The sequence below is a fragment of the Phoxinus phoxinus genome, assembly GCF_949152265.1.
Source record: "Phoxinus phoxinus genome assembly, chromosome: 1".
Taxonomy (NCBI): Eukaryota; Metazoa; Chordata; class Actinopteri; order Cypriniformes; family Leuciscidae; genus Phoxinus; species Phoxinus phoxinus.
In genome coordinates this window covers 40,345,828-40,372,998 of record NC_136876.1, presented here as the reverse complement: position 1 = coordinate 40,372,998, position 27,171 = coordinate 40,345,828, and the positions used below count along the sequence as shown (strand labels likewise).

Genomic DNA, 27,171 nt, shown 5'->3' with positions numbered 1-27,171 from the left:
CTGAAAAAAAGAAAAAAAAAATGTTTTTCGGACAGTGACAGTGAGATGAATACAGATATATATTCGGAATTTAGCCTGAGGAACAAACAAAATGGAGCATTAAAACAAGCAAAGATCAGCCAGATCTGTAGTTCATCAATCCAGGAGGAAACGGACTAATTTATTGTCAAATTATACAGTAGATATGGTAAACCTTCAGGTATGATGAAAAAAAAGAATGGTTGAATAAGTAGTTAAAGCTATTAAAATAAATGTGGATGTATATAGCGTAACTAAATGTGGAACAATCTGATTAGGAATATTTGAGTTCATACAGAAATTGTACCTTTGAGCACAATTTGATTTCATTTATTTTTTATTTATTTAGTTTAATAGAGTAATTTAGGGTTTGGTAATTTTGTCATTTTTACTATATATATATATATATATATATATATATATATATATATATATATATATATATATATATATATATTACCTATATTTCTAGTTAGCTTCTATTTCAGTTTTATTAATTAAAGTAGAGTACTTCAGTTTAACTTATTTTCAGTTAATCGCAAAGGCAACATTTTTACTTTTCGTTTTTTTTTTTTTAGTTTCTAGGTGCTTTCACGCCATATCATTATTATTACGAGATTACGGCTTGTAAAAAGCATTCACGTCTTAGTAGAACTCATAATTACAGTTTGTAAAATGGTAATTTTCGGAGGGTTCTGACCACCTGTACTACCACCTGACCACTGCAGATTCATATTGGCATCGATAGTGTTGACACAGAAACACATAATTCCGAATTAAAGGACGTGACCAGCTCCGAACGTCACGTGTTGTCATCTTGTAATTACGGTAATTACAGTATTTAATGAACGTTTTTCATCTAATATTTATATTCCATTTTAGCTTTATTTAAATTAACAGAAACAATTTGAAATAGCTTACATTAACTATAACAATACGGACCCTAATATCTCAAGTTCTGATCAATAATTAAACCCCAATGAAAGTAGCTGAAAGGGTCAACCTATGATTCCTATATTTTATTTCATAGTATGATAGTGCTGGTAAAAGGCTTCAGGTGTAGACTGTACATGATTGGCCAAATGCAGTTTTGGGACTGCTAGCACTTGGTTAAATGTTTGTAATTGTAAGATGATTACATCTTTTTGTTTTGCACTAATCAGTCAACAGCTGTACGACTGAACCATTTTCTATTTCAGTAACTGTATAATGTCCTGAAGTGGCTAAGCTGACGGCCGCTCCAACATTCTCCCACTCAGCAATCTATATTTTATTGCAAACTCCTGCAAAGACCAGCAAAAAGAACAGCTTTCAAGCGTTTACATCTATGAGAAGGCAATTCCTCGACTTTGCAGTGTAAAGTTTCTTTCTTTTTGCTTCTCTTGGTTCCTTCTATAACTGCTCATTGAGAAACATGGCCATGTTTTATGCATATAAGAACTTGAATAATTTAAAAAGGCATTTTAAAAAACCATTCAATGTCACTTCGGGGAGCCAAGGTGTTACCAAATGCTTGTGCATGTTCAGATTATCCAAAGAAATTGTGCAGAGAACATGTCATGCTTTATGTTTTAAAAAGCTATTCTTTTGTGCTCCTCTAAATTTCTTGTGATGCAAAGCAAATACACAATATGTGCATATTCAACTTGAGGCATGCAAATGAGGTTCAACACCACCAAAAAAAAGCCAGAAGAGTGGCCTGGATGATCCTGAAGCCATCGAGAACAGTAAGCTACTGGAGGGCGGCAATTTAGCAGTTATCCAAATCATATGCTCGGAAAGTGCTCCAAATGAGCGAATGAGGAATGGATGAGTCAGTCAAATAATGAGCGCTGCTTAATGCAGGTAAAGAAAGTCCTGCAGAGTCTTGAGCAGTAATGACATCTCCCTGATTCAACCAAACGTCCAATCAAGCATACAATCCTGATTGAGACTGACAAGCCTTGTTAGGCCTCAAGAACTGACTGATCCCCAGGTAGCATACATATCTGGGCCTCATCTGGGTCAACTATGGCACACATGACTCAATTCTCAAGCACATCAAGCCGGTTTTAGTGTGAGTTGTGACTTGCTGTGTGTGGCCCAGATGTGGCCCATGTGGCCGCTGCCAGAACTGAGCCATATGTGCCATAGTTGGCCCAGATGAGGCCCGGATATGTATGCTATTGCCAGCCACAGGTTGATTCATCGCCGTCATTCCATGCGGTATGTGGGCCAGAAGAATGTGGGAGATGAGGACCACAACTGGCCCAGATGTCATTTGCTATCTGGGTCTCACCGAACAGCTCATCTCCCGAGAAACAATGAATCATATGTTCAAAGTCGATGCACAAAGTTGATTCTTGTGCACAGTCATGAAAACAACATGACAACAAGTTTCAGGAGACTCAGAGGTTGCATTTCATTTACATTTCATGAGTTCACACTTACATATAATTAGATAGATATGCGTATTTGGCGTGCTGTCCGAGGGGAGGGCTAATGGGATTTGGTAAACAGAGATTGGAAACAAGAGTAATAAAATTATATCATTCTATTGACAAATAAGACACACAAATGCATAAAAAATGCATTTATACTATAAAGTTGGCTTGATATTTTAGGAAGAGGGTCTCTCACATTGGGAATCATCATATTTGGGGGCATCAAAAAGCCTGTACAAGAGCAATAAGGCGATTGAACAGTCAACAGTCCCTGCTCAGTAACCCTAATCTGGGTTCGATTTGCGACTGCAAATGCTTGCTTGTGGTCAGAGGGACGTCATGAGAAGCCTGTGTGCCAACTCAGCGGTAATGTATTCCGGCTTGAGAGTGTGTGCTTTCTGAGCCAGGCAGAGGGGCGAGACAGATTGACAGAGACAATGAGTGCAAAGGAGGACTGTCCATTCCAAACAGTGGATTCGTTCGGGTAATTGGACCGTGCATTAGAGAGGGGCCGCCTGCCCTTAATTGCTCTACAGACATCTATTACTGCGCAGCAACGTGTATTTTTTCAAAAGGCCTGGGCTTTGGAACAAGAGCAGGGAGTGAGAGAGAAAAAAAGAGGGAAGAGTGTCGGTTGGTTGCAACAAGGACCTGACGCTAGAGGTCTCAGCTAACATGTACTGTTCCGGAATGTTCTGGAATCCGTGGAAAGAATCTTGAAGAGTTGTATTTATCAATTACACTTCAAAGTTGCTTTAGGATATCAACACAACATTCATCCAGAAGGTTACTTTGGAGCAAGTTCAATTTGAAGGGGACATATAATGTAAAACTGTCTTTTTCCGTGTTTAAGTGCTATAATCGGGTCCCCGGTGCATCTACCAACCCAGAAAATATGAAAAGTTACAACCCAGTAACTTTGTTATGGTAAGCCATAACTAACTAGCCAAAAAAATAAGAATCAGATTTCTACAGTACGTCAGAGGGGGATCTTATTGTAATATTACCGCCCCTTAATCTGCATGTTTCCACCCACGGCACCGCCATTCGGTTTACGCAAGCGACAAAACAGTTTAACCAGTTCTAAAGCAATAGCAAAAGTTCAAAAAAAGAGCAAAGCATACAAACTTTTCTGTCGTCGCTGCACAGACGAGCACACAACACTATTTGACCAAACAATGTCATAGCGGTCTTATTAAGACCTCAGGGAACTGTGTTAACTTGAAAGTTAAACATGACGGTACATGCAAGTTAATGAGATTAATTGATGTAACTCCACAACAACTACATAAATGTACTAACCATTCAGAAACGTCCAGGTTCAATCAAAAAGTTGCAAGCTCTTCCTGAGTCTCTCCGTAAGTCTGCACTCCGCTTCTGGTTATTTCAGAGATTTTGGATGAGTGAGATAGTTTGCATGTTTTTTTTTATTGTATCCGAAGCTCGTGTAAAGTATCTACCCTCTTCTGAACGGAGGCGGGGAGAAGCAGCTCATTTGCATTTAAAGGGACACACATAAAAACTGAGCATTTTTGCTCACACCCAAAAAGGGGCAAATTTGACAAATTATCTGAGAGGTATTTTGAGATGAAGTTTCACAGACACATTCAGACACCATATATTTATATTACACCTTGTGAAAAGGGGCATAGGATGTCACCTTTAAAGGTCTGAAACCCCTTATTGACTTGGTCTCTGCTCAAGGCCACCTTAAAAAAGTGGGTGGTCACTGTATTGTACTCGATTGTCACTGAAAAACTCATATCGGTCATCTACTCTCTCTGTGTGTGTGTGTGAACTCACTGCAGAGACTGACTGCCATTAACCAGTGAAAACACACCAGCAGCACTGGCATGAGTTTAGTCTCATTGCTGCTGACACCGCACACCTGCACGGCCCCAGAGACACTGGGAGAGAGAAGAGAAGGAAGGAGAGCTTCCTTATAGAAGCATTTCCCATCTAATTTAAAACTAGGCCACTGCAGATACATAGACGAAGAGTCGCCATGATGTCTGAAAAAAGACACTGTCCCTCTGACTTACATCAAATATAGGCTAGGCTAATGATAGAGCTACAGTAGCGGGGCTAAAGGCTCAGCTTCTGTCCCAGGCTGGCACACACTGACCCTGCCTGTTTTAGGACAAGTTTTAGAACTGGCGAAACTTTAAAGCATTTTCTAGTATCTGAAAAGGGAGGCATCTCATTGTTTACAAGACAAATAATGATGATGTCAGATAAACAATACATAAACTAAACCATTGGACGACAGGGCAGGGTTGTGGACTCGAGTCGCAGGACTTGGACTTGACTTGGACTCGAGTCTGGACTTGACTTGGACTATAAAGTATTTTCCCAGTTCACCAGCCACTCACTTTCATGTCTTTCGGGAGAAATGGATGGATTTACGTTTAGTATATGACAGGCACGTAGCTCCAAAAAGTTTCATGTGACGCATGATACGTCGCCATGGAAATAAGAATGTTCTACAATAAAAATTACTAAAATAATTTAACCAGGGACTCAATACTTTAACTTAATATGTAGAAAATCACATTTAATTTTCCCAATGAACAGTTACTTTTATTTTTAAATCTGCATTGCAAAAAAAGCCTTCCTGAGACAAGTTAGTACACATTTCATTTAGCCACTACAGTAATTAACACTGAGACACTAATTTGTGCAAAAAGCACTAATGACTTGTTTAAGACTTGAAGCTTATAATTTAGGACTTGCAACTTGACTTAGACTTGTCTGTCTTGACTCGGGACTTGACTCGAGACTTGAATGCAAAGACTCGAGACTTACTTGTGACTTGCAAAACATTGACTTGGTCTCACCTCTGCTACAGGGATGTGCGATATATTGGAGACTATATAGAACATAGTCTGGCCAATATCAGAAGAAAATAAAGGTCCAGATAATTTTTCTGCGAACTGGTGTGATGTAATTTCTAACCAAATCAGGCCAAAGCGTCTGGGGTTACTCTCGGGTGATCAAAACAGTTTGCCAAAGTTTACCGTTTTGAAAAAAAACGTTTGAAAAAACTTTCTGGAAAAGTTTGCTCGAGCTGGTAAACACTTCGAACTACCATTGGTCCGTGGCGATTAGGTAGGTGTGGCTCTATTGCTAGCTAAAATAAATCTGTTCATCATTTAAAGTGATCATGTGACTTTACAGAAGAATTGGATTAACAAACTCCCCATCTGATCATTTTCTGTATGCTACAGGAGATCCCTGTTTGATTGCCTGTTTTAAACTGGTCGACTGATATGGATTTTCGAAGATATCAATGATAGCGTTTGCAATTATTAGAAAATTGTTCGAAGAATTATTGCAATTATTAGAATTGTTGCACAAAGACAATAAACAAATAAAGACGGAGAATGGGAACTCCAGTGCAAACAGTCTCAGCACTGTCAAAATAAAAGTCCCACTTATGACACTTACCAGCAAAAGAGAAAAAACATATCAGCTGATTATTAAAATAAAAAAAGAATGCGACATTGAAATATTCGTGATATATATTGTTTGACGACTAGTTTAAAGTGCCCCTGTTGCTTTTTCAAATATTACCTTCCATGTAGTGAGTAATATAGCTCTTTTAAATGTAAAAGATCTGCAAAGTTTCAAAGATTAAAATGCGACAAATAAAGTTGTCTCCTAAAAGAAAGAATCATTTCTGAACTGCCGAAACGAGTCGTCAGCAAATTCAGTCTCACTTCCTGTTAAATCCACTTTGATGCACTTCAAAAGGATGAGGACTCACACTGGATTAGATACGGAAAAAATTTACAATTTCACAGTGTATCAAGCTCTGAGGAAGATCTGGAGCTAAAATTCAGATATGGTAATGAGTGTTTCGTTTCAGACACGCACTGTAAGCTGTAGACCAATCACAACAGACTGCGCCATCTGACCAATCACAACAGACTGGGCCACCTGACCAATCAGAGCAGAGACCAATCACAACAGACTGGGCCATCTGACCAATCAGAGCAGACACCAATCACAACAGACTGGGCCATCTGACCAATCAGAGCGGAGTAGATCAGTAACAACACACTGGGCCATCTGACCAATCAGAGCAGAGTAGACCAATCACAACAGAGTGGGATATCTGACCAATCAGAGCAGAGTTGGCTCGCAGAAAGGAGGGTTTTAACGAATCCTTGATTGACCCGTTTCAGACACTGAGGGAAAAGAGGTGATGCTGCAATCTATATTCTAAGCAAATTACAGAGTTTTTTAAAAACTTTGATATAAATCTATTGTAGGAGAACTTAGAAATATAATTTTAATAGAAAATATATATATATATATATATATATATATATATAATTAAAGCTGCAAGCAGCGATTGCGGGCCCAAGCCGGTGGCACCGCCACCCTGGTGCCTTTAGTTCCACTAAAGGCACCGGGTGGCGGTGCCACCGGCTTGGGCCCTCCATCGCTGCTTGCAGCTTTAATTATATATATATATATATATATATATATAAAACAAAAAAAAAACAACAACAAAAAAAAAATATATATATATATATATTATGTAAATTCTTTTTCCCCCCTATTTTTAACATATATATTATTATATATAATAATAATAATATATATTATTAACATTTTTGGATGCTAAACTATTCTTTTTATAGGCTTTGTACTTTGTACACTTTGTACACTCACGTTCCAATATAGAAAAATTATCCTCTTCAAATGCGCAAAAATGTGCTTGGAAACATCACAGTGGAGCGGTGCTTACTATGAACGGCACAAACTGTACAAATGACTATTTAAACAGAGCAGTGTAATTTTTATATGTAAGGTTGACTATTTTATTATTATATTTTATTAAGGCTATAATGAACATTCTGCGATGTCAAGATTGCAATGCTGGAATGCTGTGTGTGTGTGTGTGTGTGTGTGTGTGTGTGTGTGTGTTTGTGTTTGTGTTTGTGTGTGTGTGTGTGTGTGTGTGAGAGAGGCTCGATCGAACAATGGAGACATAAAAACATACTCCGTCATTTTGTTCATACAGAACACAACATTGTGCTTTTGTTAAACTATAAACTCTTGTCAAACTGTAACCTACAACTGTCACCCAACCAAAATCACACACACACACACACATCCCCCCTCCCCTCCCCTCACCTCCCCTCCCCTCCCCACACAGACAGACACACACACACACAGAGAATGGCAGAGAGACAGAGAGAGAGAAAATACACATTCAAACCACAATATCTGACTTCCTGTTGGTCGGAGCTAATGACTGTAAATTAGAAAGTTGTCCGGATCGAAGAGAAGAATATACGTACCGAGTTTGGTTACTGTAGGTTAAACTATAACTAAGTTATAACACACTTTATGCATCCTTTTTTAATCATAAATTTGTTTCCTCGCCACGGCCAAACCGTTCGAGATATCAAAAATCCCCTGGCAATTTATCATCCTCCATGTCTTGACTTCATGCTGACCGAGTTTCGTGGTCATCGGATGAAATCTCTAGGAGAAGTGTTTCAAATGCGAGAGCAAGCGTTCTCCAATCAACCCGTAATAGCCGACTTCCTGTTGGGCTGGCGTAAAACTTGACCCAGGGAAAGTTGTTCGGCCCGATTAAATCTATATGTGTACCGAGTTTCATATTAATTCATGCAAGCGTGTTTGATATACGGACAAGTGTTCGAATCCCATTCCAGGGGGCGCTGTCGAGCCCCCCTGCCACGCCCGGGTACCAGCTTCAGCCTGGCCCTGATGGGTTCTGACCTGTGTGCAAAATTTCAAGAGTTTTCGAGCATGTTAAGGCCCTCAAAAGTGCCAGAGATTTTGTACACAGCAGAGAAAGGGTTAAACTAAACTAGCCCCCCTCCTCTCTCACACACACACACACAGAGACGCAGAGGGGCAGAGGGAAAATGCTCCAAACAGTACACATTCAAACCAAAATATCTGACTTCCTGTTGGTCGGAGCTAATGACTGTAAATTAGAAAGTTGTCCGGATCGAAGAGAAGAATATACGTACCGAGTTTGGTTACTGTAGGTAAAACTAATACCCCATTTTTAACTAAAGGTGGCGCTACTGAGCCCCTTACCACGCCCGTTTCTGAAACTTCGCACATGTCTATTACACAATAAATGTCAAATGCATGTTGAGTTTCATGCAATTTGAAGCATGTTAAGAGCCTCAAATGCATCCAAAAAGAATATAAAAGTTTAAAGCGTTGCCATGGCGACAGTATTAAAGATATCAATAATCCTTTCACAGGTCTACATCTGTCGTGTGTTTACATTATACAGATGAAGTTTGAAGCAAATCGGGTAAAAATAAGAGGGTGATTTCAAAGCATTTTGAAAGTGACACACTTCCTGCTGCCAGTTGGTGGCGCTATAACTTTGACTCACAATAGTCACATCCATGTGATCGGCCTCTTACAGCGAACACACTGCTGAAGTTTCATCAAGATCAATTAATGTATGCAGAAGTTATAACACACTTCCTGTTTCCAATATTCGCCATAAATTCGTTTCCTCGCCACGGCCAAACCGTTCGAGATATCAAAAATCCCCTCGCAACTTTTCATCCTCAATGTCTTGAGTTCATGCACACCGAGTTTCGTGGTGATTGTTTGAATCGTCTAGGAGGAGTATTTTAAATTCCATTGCATGTGTTTTTTAAACTACGCCAAATAGCCGACTTCCTGTTGGGCTGGGGTAAAAAGTCAGAGCACGAAGGATATATGAACCGATGAGATCTATAAGTGTACCGAGTTTCATATTATTTCATGCAAGCGTGTTTGATTTATGGACCAAGTTTTCGGACCCCGTTCCAGGGGGCGCTGTCGAGCCCCCCTGCCACGCCCGGGTACCAGCTTCAGTCCGGCTCTAATGGCCGCGGGTTCTGACCAGTGTGCAAAGTTTCAAGAGTTTTTGAGCACGTTAAGGCCCCCAAAAGTGGCAAAAACCTTGAAAAAAAAATTATTATAAAGAAGAAGAAGAAGAAGAAGAAGAAGAAGAATTAAAGCTGCAAGCAGCGATTGCGGGCCCAAGCCGGTGGCACCGCCACCCTGGTGCCTTTAGTGGAACTAAAGGCACCGGGTGGCGGTGCCACCGGCTTGGGCCCTCCATCGCTGCTTGCAGCTTTAATTATATATATATATATATATATATATATATATATATATATATATATATATATATATATATATAAAAAAAAAATATATATATATATATATATATATATATATATTATGTAAATTCTTTTTTTCCCCCTATTTTTAACATATATATTATTATATATATAATAATAATATATATATTATTAACATTTTTGGATGCTAAACTATTCTTTTTATAGGCTTTGTACACTTTGTACACTCACGTTCCAATATAGAAAAATTAAAAAAAAATTATTATGAACGGCACAAACTGTACAAATGACTATTTAAACAGAGCAGTGTAATTTTTATATGTAAGGTTGACTATTTTATTATTATATTTTATTAAGGCTATAATGAACATTCTGCGATGTCAGGATTGCAATGCTGGAATGCGTGTGTGTGTGTGTGTGTGTGTGTGTGTGTGTGTGTGTGTGTGTGTGTGTGTGAGGCTCGATCGAACAATGGAGACATAAAAACATACTCCGTCATTTTGTTCATACAGACCATCATTCAAAATGCAAAGTGTTTCCTTATATTTGTGTACACTGGCAATGAAACACAACATTGTGCTTTTGTTAAACTATAAACTCTTGTCAAACTGTAACCTACAACTGTCACCCAACCAAAATCACACACACACACACACACACACACATCCCCCCTCCCCTCCCCTCCCCACACAGACAGACACACACACACACAGAATGGCAGAGAGAGAGAAAATACACATTCAAACCACAATATCTGACTTCCTGTTGGTCGGAGCTAATGACTGTAAATTAGAAAGTTGTCCGGATCGAAGAGAAGAATATACGTACCGAGTTTGGTTACTGTAGGTAAAACTATAACTAAGTTATAACACACTTTATGCATCCTTTTTTAATCATAAATTTGTTTCCTCGCCACGGCCAAACCGTTCGAGATATCAAAAATCCCCTGGCAATTTATCATCTTCCATGTCTTGACTTCATGCTGACCGAGTTTCGTGGTCATCGGATGAATTCTCTAGGAGAAGTGTTTCAAATGCGAGAGCAAGCGTTCTCCAATCAACCCGTAATAGCCGACTTCCTGTTGGGCTGGCGTAAAACTTGACCCAGGGAAAGTTGTTCGGCCCGATTAAATCTATATGTGTACCGAGTTTCATATTAATTCATGCAAGCGTGTTTGATATACGGACAAGTGTTCGAATCCCATTCCAGGGGGCGCTGTCGAGCCCCCCTGCCACGCCCGGGTACCAGCTTCAGCCCGGCCCTAATGGCCGCGGGTTCTGACCTGTGTGCAAAATTTCAAGAGTTTTCGAGCACGTTAAGGCCCTCAAAAGTGCCAGAGATTTTGCACACAGCAGAGAAATGGTTAAACTAAACTAGCCCCCCTCCTCACACACACACACACACACACACAGAGGGGCAGAGGGAAAATGCTCCAAACAGTACACATTCAAACCAAAATATCTGACTTCCTGTTGGTCGGAGCTAATGACTGTAAATTAGAAAGTTGTCCGGATCGAAGAGAAGAATATACGTACCGAGTTTGGTTACTGTAGGTAAAACTAATACCCCATTTTTGACTAAAGGTGGCGCTACTGAGCCCCTTACCACGCCCGTTTCTGAAACTTCGCACATGTCTATTACACAATAAATGTCAAATGCATGTTGAGTTTCATGCAATTTGAAGCATGTTAAGAGCTTCAAATGCATCCAAAAAGAATATAAAAGTTTAAAGCGTTGCCATGGCGACAGTATTAAAGATATCAATAATCCTTTCACAGGTCTACATCTGTCGTGTGTTTACATTATACAGATGAAGTTTGAAGCAAATCGGGTAAAAATAAGAGGGTGATTTCAAAGCATTTCGAAAGTGACACACTTCCTGCTGCCAGTTGGTGGCGCTATAACTTTGACTCACAATAGTCACATCCATGTGATCGGCCTCTTACAGCGAACACACTGCTGAAGTTTCATCAAGATCAATTAATGTATGAGGATGTTATAACACACTTCCTGTTTCCAATATTCGCCATAAATTCGTTTCCTCACCACGGCCAAACCGTTCGAGATATCAAAAATCCCCTCGCAACTTTTCATCCTCAATGTCTTGAGTTCATGCACACCGAGTTTCGTGGTGATTGGTTGAATCGTCTAGGAGGAGTATTTTAAATTCCATTGCATGTGTTTTTTAAACTACGCCAAATAGCCGACTTCCTGTTGGGCTGGGGTAAAAAGTCAGAGCATGAAGGATATATGAACCGATGAGATCTATAAGTGTACCGAGTTTCATATTATTTCATGCAAGCGTGTTTGATTTATGGACCAAGTTTTCGGACCCCCTTCCAGGGGGCGCTGTCGAGCCCCCCTGCCACGCCCGGGTACCAGCTTCAGTCCGGCTCTAATGGCCGCAGGTTCTGACCAGTGTGCAAAGTTTCAAGAGTTTTTGAGCACGTTAAGGCCCCCAAAAGTGGCAAAAACCTTGAAAAAAAATTTATTATAAAGAAGAAGAAGAAGAAGAAGAAAAACAAAAAACCCTTAGAAGAACAATAGGGCTCTGCGCCCTTTCAGGGCTTGGGCCCTAATAACAAAAAACCCTTAGAAGAACAATAGGGCTCTGCGCCCTTTCAGGGCTTGGGCCCTAATTATCCAAATTAGGAATCTTTAAAATAGCACAATATGGTCACTTTAAACCAAGCTGGCCTTCTGACGTATTTTTTTGGCTACAAATTGCAGTATGCTTGAATTATCAACATGGGTACCGCCATGAGCACTAGCAGGGCTGTTCCTAATGGAGTGAAAAATTAGTTCTGTAAATAATTATAATATTTGTATCAGTTGTATACCTGAGATTTGAATGAAAACCACAAAACATGCAATTTGGTAAAATAAGTTTTCCAAATATCTGCTCCTCTCCCCTCCCTAAAAATGGTTTAGTCTGAGTAGAGCAGACAAATCACAACAGACTGGGCCATCTGAGCAATCAGAGCAGAGTAGTAGACCAATCACAATCTCTGAATCTTGTTGGTGTACACACATCAGAGTCATGTACTGAGATGTCCACATTTTTTGGCTGTTTGAACCGCTTTTACAATCTCTTTAGAGCAAGTCCAGAGCGGAGGGCAATCCTTAAAAGACTGCTCCCTTCAACGCTTGTCCGAGACCAGGTGGGATGCACGCATTAGCTGCAGTTAAACCTTTTGCAAACCACTTGCCATCAATCATAAACGCTCTGGACACCATCCCTGCTAAATCCAGTTTAACCAATGAAGCCAGGTCAGAGGCCAGTGGTCTAAAACTTCATATCAAGCCATAGTTTTTTCTTACTGACTGCATGGAAGAAAATCTTGCAGCCCATTGAAGACAGAAACCTAATTATTCAATCAGGGAAAATTACAATGGAAGTTGAACTAGGAAACATACAGGCACTGAAGGAAGAGATGGAGAGTTTTGAAGATGCCAACCAACAGGAGACAGAAGAAAATTGGTTTCGAAACAATGTGTTCTTTCTGGCATTGGATAATATAATCTCTGCACTCGATACACACTTCCAAACCACTGCAAAGATATTTGAGGATTTTGCTGCAATCTTAAAGGTAAACGACTTTGAAAAAGATCAGATTCACCCAGCTTGCCAGTTATAAGTGAGCAAATATTTGTGTTTTTTTGCCTTTGCTGATGTTCAGTTTAAACCTTTATTTGGATTTAATGTTATCTGTTTTGTTATTTTGTAAGAAATCCCTGCAGGTTACATTTGGGCCTCCATGTTCATATCTTCTACAGTATATAATATGGGCGGAGGGTGGTTGGGGCCCACATTAATATCTTTTCAGGAGCCCCAAATTCTCTAGCCACAGCCCTGAGTGACAGCTGTTTGAGAATTCACATGTACCTCAGACCTCAGTTTTACTCAGGTGTGGCTTCACATCAACTAAATGAACCAAATTTTGACACCAAAGTGACTGAGCACTACTATCATTACCAACCCCTCTATAAGCAACTAAGAGTATTATCATTTGTCAAATCAATTTATCCCGATTAATCGCATCTAACATTACAAACTTGTATGTTAGATGCGATTAATCGTGATAAATTGATTTGACAGCACTAATTGTAATACTATAATAACACGATAATTTGCATCAAACATAAAAGTTTGTGTGTGTGTATATATATATATATATATATATATATATTATATATTTACAAACTTGTTAAATGTTTAATCACGATTAATCGATTTGACAGCACTAATTGTAATACTATAATAATCATGATTAATCAGTACATACATACAAGTATTCCCCTGCAACATGTGGGCACTCACTGTTGTGTGGGCACGTTTGTAACGTGGGGCCATTAATCAACATACACACTGTTCCTAATCTCTCTGCTGACGGTGAAAAACACACACAGCTCCATAAGCACTTCCGACGTACTGTTCCCAGTAAAACCAAGCTGGCAATCTGAGGGAGGCTGCCATACTTCCCGAGAGAGAAAACACTAGAGGCATGGTGCACAACCCCACCAAAAAAAAAAACACACAAACACTCACTGCCACAAAAACATGAATGAGAAGACTATAAATATAGTTTCAATGAGAACACAGAGGAAGTTCACAAATGCTGGCCCCTGAGCTAGACAAACACAAATACACACACAGAGCAGCGGGTAGTTTTCATTCAAAGAGGGCAAGAGGAAATGTGATTTACAAATGATGACAAATTAAAACAGTAGGGAGGGTGGGTGACACAGCTATAAAAGCATCTGGACAAATGTCAAATACATAAAGGGATGCGCATTATTGCAGTATGACAGCATCAGAGTACAGTGTGATAAATATTTTTTGTTGCAATGGCTTCAAGCATGACTCGTCCAAACATAATTTGAATTACACTAATTCTGTTTAAAAGTTTCAGATCGGTAAGATTTGTTTAATGTTTTGCATTTCTTGTTCACCAAGGCTGCATTTACTTGATTAAAAGTAGAGAAAAAAAACAGTAATATTACATTGTGAAATATGATTACTTATTTAAATAACTGTTTTCGCTTACTTTCTATTTTAAGGTGACGTAGTTACATTGTACTTCCTCAAAAAAGTTCTGAGTAATATTAATTAACTACATATACTTATAAAGTTACAGTTAGGGTTAATTTTAGGGTTACTTGTAATGCATAATTCACTGTTATTACTATAGTAAATAGGCGTAGTAACGTAACATCACATTAAAATAAAGTGTTTTCTATTTGAATAATGTTCCTGTGATGTTGAAGCTGAATTTTCTGAGTCTTCAGTGTCACATGATCCATCCGAAATCATTCTAATGTGATCATTTGCAGCTCAAAAGACTGGATAAAACATTGTGGAAAAAAATATCAAAAATCAACATAATATATATTTTCAGGATTATTTCACTTTTGATCAATGTAATGTGAACTTATTAAATGAAAAGATTATGTCATTCATTTAATAAAAATAAAATAAAAATACTGAGCCCAAACTTTTAAACTGTACTGTTTATAATCTGTTTATAATGTAGGTTTCACTTTAACTCAAGAGTGTTAAATAATGGGAGACATATCATTCATAAGTTAATAAATAACTGTAGCCTATCTTTTAAGTTTACTTTCATCAAGTTCCGAAAATAATCTAATCATTTTACTCTGAAATACATCATAATGGGTCAAATGCTTCAAATTTCCGTGCCATGTCAACTTTAAAGTAATATGTCTCCATCCAAAGTTGCGAATATAACTTGTGCACAAAATTGGGATGTCGCATAAAACATTTGAGAATAAAGCAGCGTTTCCATCCCATGTGTTTAAGTGAACAAAATAGACAAAAATGGAAGTTGCTGCAACATTTGAGATGATGCGATGTGATTGGTCCACTGGATAGTCCAGTTATCCAATCACATCCATTGTTGAGGCTAAATAAAATAAAAATAAAAGGATTTATTCGGTAAATATGTTTTTCCATCGTAGTTTATGCGCATGTCTTCTAAAAAATACCCGCCTCAATTGAACGTTTTTAGTGTGCATTTTTTTTAATGCTCATTTTATGCTCTTTCCATGCACATAAAAAAGTGAGCGTTGCATGATGAAATGAAGGGAGGTCTGATTCTGAATGCAATTGGTTCGAATCCTTTTTTATCAAATAAAAACATATGTATGCATGCACAAATCGTTCACAATGAGGTCAGTAACACAAATGAATAAAATAAAGTCGAATTTGATCTCATGCTGACTTTAATTTGTTTAAGTAGCAAGCAAAAGTGAAATGGTGTTGATAATGGCTAACATGTGACATTGAACATCTCTTCCACTGCATTACCAGATGTCAAGGTCATGAACACAGTTTCTAAGTGTCACTCTCAGCTGATGTGGGAAGATGCGACTCTGTGCTCCTGACAGGAACGTGCGAACCTATTTTCCAAAGCAAACATCAGTCCAACATGCCCTTTCCGGCCCTGGAACATATTATTAATGAGTCAGGACACTGTGTTGTTCAGGAAACATGTTGTTTCTCATTACCGCACAACTATACAGACAGAATGCCACAGTGGACCGCTGCCACAGTTCCCTGGACATTACCAAGGAAAGGTAGGGAATACTAATGCAGAGCTTACGCACAAATACACACACACACACACACACACACACGCACACACACACACACACACACACACACACACACACACACACACACACACACACACACACACACACACACAAATCGGATGCCCTGAGCAATGCTGGAAATGTTTTTGGGGAGCTAGGCTTGCTATTTTTTTCCACTGGCCTGCTGATGCCAGCCAGAGGCGGTAAAAGAGAACCGGCCCTTCTAACGTAACCACCCACTGAGACTGCATCTGACATGATGACCCACAGCATCACGCTGGCATAACCACCCAGCAAGAAGATGCCTGATAGCGACGCACACCTTCTGGCCCTTTGCAACGCCTTGTGCATGCCAACCAGGTGAGAAGAGAGAGGGGCGAGCGGAGGATGTAACACACCGTGAAAGGTCAAGCGTCGCACACCCACTCCAGCGTAAACAGGATAAATGTGGCAACCACATCAGCAGCAACCTTTCAAAAACAAACTTCCTCAATACAGACTGCATTATAAGTTCAGTGTGCAGGGAAATTTAAAACTATGCATTCTGAAGCAACGGTGACCTTCTCCATCACTGACAGATCTTGCTGATGTACTGCACCCAACTCCTCCTTTTTTTTCTTTTTTTTTCTCTCTCTCTCAGAGATCAGTGTGCGATGAAAACATTGCGCCTTTCCCATTTTCCCACTCATCCGCATCCATCCACTGCATCAGCTGGCACTGGACACATGTCATTCTCCTCATTCAAATCAACGTGTGCTGATACAGCAGTGCTACATAAAGCTGCGTTTGATGGAAATGCATCCGGGAGGCTCGTGCATGAGGGGGGTGTAGTGTCAGTGTCATGGGGAACCTCCGAGAAGCATTTTTTTTTTTTTTTGCTGAAAGAACTGCCTCTGCAGTGAACCCGTTACGCACAAGGCACGGATGCACAACCTTTAATTAGCAATGCCTTCATAATAACGCATGTATGATAATGAATAAAGCTATTTTCAGATGCATTGCGCAATCAAGATGACGCTATAAGCAGCAGTGATGGCTCAGACCAGCGTTTGTGTTTTTAAATATGCATTTAGCTTTATATTAAGAAACAGTGAAAGTTTGAATGGGAAAATGTATCCTATGTGAATTGGAAGCTACTGCAGATAAGGATTCCATTCTGTTCTGTAAATAAATGATAATGATAATAAAAAAAACTTCCGTCACGCAGTAAAATGATCGTATTTAAGATCATAGCTCTCACCTGCCAACAGTCTGGTTGGCGAGCTGTCGCATCCGATTGAATTGCTTCTTCATTTTTGTATTTTTTTTTCTGCGTTAACACCTCGATCGCAAAACAATCCGCATTTCTCTCAAAATAAAGAGACGTAATCCGGTGCGAACATCCCCGTTATTCCCATCACACGCCCTCATGGCAAACCGAAAGACGCTGTCCTAAGATGCGTGTTTCAGTGCATTTTTGCGCTGCTGCTCGGCTGAGATGCTGCTGGGCGATTCTCGCATCGGCGAACTGACAGCAGCGGAACGACGCGGGCGCGGTGCAGCATGGGAAACGTAGTCTTATTACACACGATCCATGTGCGGAGCGGTTTTTTTAATTTTTATTTTTTTTATTGTGGACAGGTATGCAGTGGAGCGGATAACTTTTAGTCTGTACTGCAGTGCAATTCCCTGTAGCATATGCTTGTAGACACAATACACTGTGTAAACAATGCTTGGATTCAAAAGGGTCTCATAGCCTATACAAGTAGCCTACTATTATATGATAGGCTACATCTTCCATAGGCTACTTAAACGCCAGGTAAAGACAAGTCATTTTTGTAAATTGGAGTAGCGATATTTTATTTCACCATGGGTTGTGAAATTCTGCTTCAGAGCAGGTTACGCATCGCTTTTGTCGGGGTTGGGGTTAACTCTAAATACAGTGTATCCTAGCAACAGACAACCAGATTCTTACCTCATTAAATATTCATGAGGTTTGTAGGCCTACCAGTAGCAACTTTCCCGCTGTGTTTAAAGTCTCCATGTCTGAGGAAAATGTCGGACGATGAGTGCATAAGCACAGTGATATTTATTTATAAAAGCAAATTTTAAAAACACAAAGCAAGAACACTGTAAAAAAAGAAAGAAAAAAAAGTGCTGCCATTAATGAAGCACAATCAACTTGAATGTTTAAGTCTTTACAACTTAAATTACATTAAACGAGCTTAAAAATGAGCTGAATCTTGAAACTTATAAAAAAAAACTGAAAATTGCTTAACTTATTTTGATGAGTTAAAGCAATGTAAAAACATATGTTGTCATAATTTATTGGTCATATAATTGTTTTACCACAGTGAATAGGCAAAATTATTACTATTATTTGTTTGTTTGTTTGCTTAAGCAGATTCTGACCTTTTTCAGATTAAAGGCACACAATTTTTTATAAATTTATGGTAGGCTATAACACAATGTCACGATATTAGCCTAATCATAATCTGTTAAAAAAATATTGTGTAAAAGCATTCAACACGTTAAGTGGAGTGACGAAGATAGCTAGGCTACTCCTTTTTCCTCTTCTTTTTTCCTCCTCTTTTTTTTATTATTATTTTTATGTTTATTTTTTTGAAGAGACTCTTTTTGCTGTTTGTATTAGATATGGTTGGGTGCAATTTTGCAGGTGAACAAGAATTAAAACAGGTCGCTGGATTTGTCCAAGCAGTGCCGTTGACCTTAAATATGCAAATAAGGACGTTAATGCTGTAACCCAGGATTAAATAGCCTATGAACCGTGAAAAACATGTAGGCCTAACAACAGATAATGATATCAAAATGCTGTAAATCCATAAAGAACCAGAGAAAGAAGGAAATAAAAAAGATACACTTTACAAAATATGAACACTCGATATTAATTTTGCGTTGTGTTATTTCTATTGGGAACCGAACAAATACTAGATATGGTTTTGCGAATGTTATTAATTTCCACTGGGACCTGAACATGAGAGGAATTGCGGGGCTTTATGAAGATAACACTGCCATCGTGTGGCTGCCTTCATGTAGGGGTTTCCACAGACTCCTGAGTCCTGACAGCCAGAAACTGCATTATTGCCCATTAGTGGAGATCAGATTGCATCTCAGGAAAGTTTTAGCGAGAATTTTTAAAGCGGGGCATGATTTGCATTCATGCCACCATGCATGCCAAGTTTATACTCTCGTTATTATGTTTGATTGAAGATAAATCCAAAGATGCTTTACAGAACACGATAAAACAATTAAACTGTTCATATGAAGATGGGAGGACGAGAAATCAAACTTGTTAGATGCAGGCCTACATATACAGTAGGATAATTTAGTTTAAAAAAATAGAGAGGCGTTGAAATAGTGATGACAGGCTACCATATGGTGTCATTTTGACAATGTTACAAAGGCTAAGATGATTGTGATTCACACATCCAACACAACAGAAATTAATTGTATTATTTTGGCAGATGCTTTTAATCCAGTTCCTTGCACCTACAGTCGTGAAGCAGCATGAGGTTAAAGAAATGAAATGGTTTGACAACTTTCTTTCCTGTGGTGACATGCTGCTAATAGAAACAGGATTTTGGTGCTACATATATCAGTAGGCTGGCCCCTTTTTCTGAAATAGCTTTCAATAATAATAATAATGCCATTCTTTACTTTCTTTTGCTGGTTGATTGCAGGAAAGAAGATCTATAATATCTGGTGAAATATGGTTAGCATTCCCATTAATAACAGTCGGCATGAAGCGGAAGTTGCAATAATCTTTTCTTCTCTATTGTGATGTATATCCGGCTTCGCGAACAAGAAAATATGTAGGACTGGTCTTGATTTTGTCCATGGGAAATTTATTGGATGGCTGTGGTTTGCTATTGGTGGATCTGGTGAGTGACAGGTTGCCCCGCCCTCATGTCAGTAAACACATCATAGAAGAAATGAGATGAAGCGAGAGGAAGGGGGAGTTATTCTGATTTAAGATTTTGATGGCACACAAATTAAATAAAATAATATAATGTGCACGGGTGATTTATAAATAGGCTACTGAAATATTCCATAAAGCAATTTTTTTAAAAATGACACTTTTTTTGTTTTTTTTTGGTGCTAATTTGCATTTTTGATTTTGCCCCACTAACACTTACTTCACTCCATCTGTTGTAAAACATAAATTAATTTTAATGTCATAATAAAGTGTCACACAACATTACCCACATATACATTTAGAGTGGGGGGTCCTGAAGATGGCCTGCCAGAAATATTTATCATTTCACACTGACATTCTAATCCTCCAATAACCTCCATGTCACTTTCCAAAATATTAATGATTCAAGAGCCTCTGTTTTGGCATTGGGATACAATATCAAGTTTAAATGCTCATATTATTATTAGTAGTAGTATTAACAACCTTTTAATATTAATCCTGAGACAGAATCTGTTGTTGTAAGTCAACAACAGGGGTAGACTATATATTTTAATTTCAGCTGGCAGTGTGAAATGGCAACAGCCAATAGTTGTATTGCTGGAATTCACAAAAGATTGATGTTTTCCACATTTGCAATTTGCAATTTGTTTCACGAATTGGACGTGTCATTATCGGACGTGTACGTGTTGTGTGATTATCCCGGCAGTTAGGACATCCTCATTGGTTCTTGCTGAAGCTCAAATGTGCTGCGTAACACGAGAATGATCCTCATTGGTTCTTGCTGAAGCTCAAACGTGCTGCGTAACACGAGAATGAACCTCATTGGTTCTCACACGTCAAGCGAACATGCTTAAGCTTCCATTTACTGCTTCCATTTCCATTTTATTCATGTTTTCATGTGAATAAAAGCCTAAATTAAATCCATTCATCAAATAAAGTGACTGTGTCTCTTTAGAAAATTTTGGAACGACATGGGGTTGAGTAATTAATGAAAGAATTTTCATTTTTGGGTGAACTATCCCTTTAAGATGTGGTTTGGAATTGGTAAAATGTTCTTGGAAAAAAACATCACAATATTCTACTTGCATAACAAATTGAATGTGTTTTTACAGCACAATCCATCTTAAATTTTCCCTGATAACTAGGGTTTAATGAAACAGGTTACAGAAACACACACTGGTGTCAAATGGTACAACTGACATCCAAAGGACACTTTCCCAAATACAACTTTATTCTGAATTCTTTATGTTGAAAAAGGTTCATGAACATTTGTCATGTTATTTGTCAACTACAAATAGAACAATCAAAGCTTTTCAAAGAAATGGACACAAACTACAAAACGAACTCACCCCTGCATCACCCCTCCCCTACAAACGGGCGGTTGTGCAGTCCATTAGGAGTTAATGGGGCAACAGGTGGGCAGTGCACTGAGGCCTAAGGGTTCAGAGGCCTCATTGAGTAAGTGATACTGAAAAATAGCCACTCGCTGCTCCTACCACAGGGGCCCCATTAATCTGGATGGCTGGAAACTGAGAGGACATCCTATGAGCCTTGATCTCGACCCTCTGACCCCAACACTGTCATTCGTTTTTATTAGTCTGGAGTCAAATGTTAATCACATCTAAGCATTGACGGATCTTTTAGTGCTGCCAGACCTGTGCAGGAACCGTGAACGGGAAAACAAGCAGTTTTGGACGCTCTCCTGACTATCTTAAATCAATGTGAAAGGGGGTCCCAAGCATGTACATTCCCCCAAAAAGACCCCATGCCTCTGTATTTCCACCCAAAGCCCATTTCATCATCCATTTGCCATTCTGAGAAGAGACAGGAATGTAAGAGGGGAAGAGGTCAAAGTGGAAAATGGATACTGCCGAAAAACGTGAAGCTCATGAAAACAACGCAAATATAATTTAATTTCTGCATGGATAGTGTGTTTACCATATGATTTACAAATAACCACATGGAAAATAAGCTACTAACCTTAAAATCAGGCCTTTTGTTGTGCCTCAATACACTTTGCTCTCTGGTGACTGGTGATTGTCTGAACGCAGAGCTGTTACTGAGCTAATAAAGCTGTTTCCTCAAAGTTCACAACCTTTGGTACCAATGACCTTCGCTGTTGATAGTTTTGAATAGCTTTCCATTCAAATTCGCATGTGGGATGTTCCTGCTTGATATTGCCGACTCCCGACTACAAAGATCTTCCTGATGTTGATACAGATGATGAAATAAAGAAAAAACCTGGCAGCACTACCATTAGCTTTGCAGGAGTGAGGCTGTCAACATATAACTCTCGCAACTCAAACTTCTATGCTGGCATTTCTTCTTCAGGTGATTAATACAGGAGGGGTTTTTCATATCTGTTCTTGCAAACATTAAAATAGGCTGCATTGTCGAAATCTTATTGAATCACTTATTGATATTATTTTATTAAAAATAAATGTTTAGCATTACCTGTTAACAATGTTTACGACCTTGTGAAAAAGAAGTACACTTTGGCATATATATTTTTAAGTAGGTTCCTCTTTGCAGAAATAAATAATATACTTATTTAAGTACAGTACAATCTGAATGTAATGTTTTCAGGCACATTACAATTAATTGCATGTTTATTTGAATTAATTGAAAAATAATTATAGTTCGCAATTAGCTGATCTTTAGATTTTTTTTGACCCACTTAAGTAATTAAAAGTACACTATGCAAAAAAATTTTTTCATTTACAAAATTTTCATCACCAATCCTTCATCCAAAGTGCGTTTTTGTCTTACCCTGACTCACTATGGTATACGCCTATTATAAGTGTATATATTTTAGACCGAGCTGGATGGTTTTTGCGGGAAATTGTGTACTTATGTCACTCACCCGTGTGTCTCGTCATAATCCGTAAATAGAGAAAAGTTGCTCTGGCTCCTTTGACGTGTGTATGTGAGAGTGGCAGAGGTTTATCCCAGATTAACTTTAAATGTAATATTGATTAACACAGTACAAAAAATGCTTCAAAAACTGTAAAAAATGATTGTTGGTTTAACTTAAAAAAGAAAGTTACCTGGTTGCCTTAAAAATTGGAGTGCATTGAAATAAAAAAATTGAGTTAATGCAATGAAGGAGATTGGTTTAATCAATAGAAACTAAAATATTATGTTATCTGAACTACATTAATTATCTAAGTTGATTTGACAAAAGATAAAAAGTTTTTTTTTTACAGTGTACATGATGTAAAATGTACTTTAAAATAAAACTTTTCATTTGACATTATTACAAAGTGTTCTTAAGAGTGTGACATTATGTGACATAATAAAAGTGTACTCTCTTTAAGTAAGGCTACACTTAATTGGCCTTTTATTTAATTAATATTATTTTATTTTATTTACAAATACAGTTTTATTTTATTTTTTAACAATTTTAAGTATTTTTCCCAATGGGAAGGTAACGCAGCATGTCTTTAATCCCTGTGCTTACGCCACGAATCACCTCCTCACTGTATGATGTAGCTTTTTGTGATGCAAATGTTGTTATCTGATATCCTTTTCATTCTGTTAGCACTGATCAAGAACAAAGCTAACTGAGGCTAACAGGCACAGTTGTTGTTAAAGGTATCAAGTCCAGGTTGTGACCTGTAGCAGGACCCTCCCACTATCTGCAGGGGAAGTTCATACAGAACATATGTGATCAGCCGAGGCCACAACTTCTTCACGAAGAGTGTCATTTTACCATCTATTGAGAAGAAGTTTTGTTTGAAGCTGTGTCTCTTACCACCAATAAAGAACTTCATTAACAGTGTGTGTTGCTTCATAGACTGACTTCTAAAGCATCTAATGTTAGAGGCCAAGAGCACTGTTATTACCAACCTGTCTGTGCATGGCACATGCCTTTAAACAAAAGTACTGGGATTAAGATGCTCTTCCAGACTGGGGCAGTGCAGAGACCAGGCTGTGAGTTCGATCTTTAAAGGGTCCTGGAGTCATGGCTATCCCTTGCACCCTGGCTAATGAAAACACTGTGAAATTAGAAGCAGTTGGAATTTGCAAGTCTAAACTTGAAAGGTTGTTTCTAGGTGGATAGGGTGACAGAAAATGATGGCTATCTCCACAGCTTTGAGACGCTAAATGCAGGGAAGGGCGATGGACCTGATAAGCCAGTGAGAAGATTGACCTCCTTATTACTCTTGGCGTCACTCCAGACATATATTTATCACCTTTTTCTGGTTGCAATGAGCACACAATTATGTGGGGTGCGAAAATGTAAAATTAAGTAACAAAAATGCCTCATCTGACAAGTAAGACCTAAATAGTATAGGTCACCAAAATGAAACTCGTAAGACTTTTTTTTTTTTCAATAAACACAAAAATACTTTTTTCTGAACGTCTCAGCCACTGTTTTGTGATGAACATTTAAGGGTTGCACTTTATTTCGCTGGTGCACTTTAGACATTCTACTAATAACTTTGCAACTACATGCCAACTAACTCATTTTTTCATAAATTTGTTTCCTGAGACTTATAGTTTTCCTGAAACTACATTCTAGCTATAAAATAGTAAGTATTGATTGCATTTTGAAATGAGTGATGCCAATGAATAAAACTACATTATGAACATTGTATGTAGACATTAAACACATTGAATATGTCCAAACATTTGTTCTTAAGGGGTGTCTGTCATCAATTATTTCCCTCATTTTGAATATTATGAACACCTCCCTTACTAGTTACAAAAACCCGAAAGTTTGCAGCTATTACACCAGTCTTTAAAAAGCCTGCTCATCTCAAATCTTCCCTTTCTCGCTAATGTTTTGGAACATATAATTTTGGAAAATGTCATTGTGGCACAATTTTGAACCATTTTTATCTGGGTTTAGAAAGGGACAGAGAGACTGTGCTACTAGATTATAAATAATGTATTATTATTATCATTCTCCTTGCAACTCTTGCAAATCTCTTCTCTTCTCTATGTGTTTACTGGCTTTGAGGGCGGGGCAACCTGTCACTCATATGATATCGACCAATAGCAAACCACAACCATCCAATAAATTCCTGATGGCCAAAATCAAGTCCCACTTTATTTTTTTTCTTGTTCAAGAAGCCGTTTCACTCGGATATACATCACAATAGAGAAGAAAAGATTCATTGACTTTCGTTTCATGCCGACTTTGAATGAAAGTAAGGAAATCATATAAGAGAAAGGGGCCTTTTTTGGGTGAACTTTATTTTTAAAGGTCATATCAGGAACTTATATAGTAGCCTACAGTTTATGACTCAAAATATTATACCAAAAAACGATTTCATGCCTGCAGTCAAATGAATCACCAAACTGGAATTCTCAGACTAACAGTGATATTATCATTACGTCTATGTTATCTTCAGATGTTTGACACTGTTGTCATTCAGACCTCCTGAGAAGCAATCTTAAACAGTCTGGGACTGCCAAAGTCAGTCTGTAGGTGACAGGTACTATCCTCAGGCAAGGCCCACACATGCAGCTTAACATCTTAAATTAGCAGTGTGTAAGCGCACACCTCAACACACACCTGAAGAGGAATGACCAAAGGTGTGTGCGGTTTGTGCAAGGTAAGTGTAAAACAGTGACATTGGGCAGCTGTTCAGGAAAAAACATTAGCATCGTGTTGACACAGCGGAGAGCGAATGCAAACCTAAGTACAGCCTTCAGTTTGTCTTTTTAATGACGACATTAACTGAGGCTATTCATTAAACGACATAAGACAGTTTGAGAGCAGATTGCCCACAGTACCAGTGATGGGTGCCAGATATCTGACAGATTAAAGAGGTGTTCAGATCATGCTTGATTGGATGAATGAAAGATGGATGAAGTGATTCAGTTTTCCTGTGTATGTGGATCTTATTTTAAAGATAGTTCACCCAAAAAAAATATTGTTTGCTTTCCCACACTGAAACCCATATGATTTATTTTTTCTTGAATCACAAAACATGATTTGTTTTTTATTACCGGTAAGCATTTCCAGGCCATATTTTTCATGACAGTAAATATGGATAGATGCAAATTTTAAAGCAAGTTTTACACTGTTTTTTTTTTATACAGTGAAAGCATACACTGATCAGTAGCTGTCATAGACATAAAAGTCACACAACTTTTGGGATTTTCTGCTGTCTTCACAATTTTATGACAGAACAGATTGAATTTTAATGCAGGATTTAATACAATTTCATACACGATATGAGCTACATTTTTGAACGATCCGTTTGATGTAGTGTCGTGGTGATCCATAAATGACAATGGCCGTCAGGACGCAAAAATCGATCGTTTTATTTCGTATAAAGCGACAACCGGCACAGTGATTGACACTTCCCAACTTCCCAACAGAAAGAGCAGCATATATTTTTTTTTTCCTGTTCTCCACGATGGGTTCTGTCACATCTGTGACGTTGACCAACAGAAGCTCTTCTGTACAAAACTTTCAAACACGGCAAAACAGAAAAGATTGGAATCTATTGGTATTGGTTTCTAGTTGAAGTTATTCAATGGAGGGTTATCTTACGCTTTTGGGGGGTGCTTTTCTGAAGACAAGACAGCCAGTAGCTACAAAACACGCCATTTCGGTAGCCATTGTTTGCGCTCGTTTCCAGAAGTCAGTCGTTAGTTCCGCCTTCTCAATAACAACACATGTCGTTAAAGATGGCAAGTGATAATTGGTCGGGAAGCAATGTGTAGTAGAGTTGTGGTACTCGATTCTGGACTAGAGTACAACTTTGAGGACATAGACCCGTCACAGATTAGGATGTATTTTTACTTGAACTTTGACTCGAGCATTTGGGACTCGAAAAATATTCCTGAGTCCAGATATTCAGTGAAATATGCTAGGGACATTTGATGGAATCGTCACTGGCCAGATCGGGCAGCTCTTTCGTTTTCAGGAATATCTGAATTGGTTTTTACATTAATGGCGTAGGAATATGCCCAAAACTACAAAAAACACAACATGGACAGGTTTGCAATAGTGATATTTTACAACATGGATATGTTTAACCACGTGCTGTCTTTTAAAGCAGCGGCAGAAACGAAGGAAGGTTTGAGCGGCTCTATT

The 27,171-nt window shown here is 38.5% G+C and overlaps 1 protein-coding gene across 1 annotated transcript in view; it reads right to left on the bottom strand.

The window, feature by feature from the left end:
* The window catches only part of arhgap44a (Rho GTPase activating protein 44a), a 65,721-nt gene extending 47,991 nt beyond the window's left edge, over positions 1–17,730 (bottom strand). Inside the window, exon 1 of the mRNA XM_079609412.1 lies at positions 17,439–17,730. Within this exon, the coding sequence (XP_079465538.1) occupies positions 17,439–17,491 (53 nt within the window). The 5' untranslated portion in view covers positions 17,492–17,730. The remainder of the gene's footprint in view (positions 1–17,438) is intronic.
* Between the last annotated feature and the right edge of the window lie 9,441 nt (positions 17,731–27,171).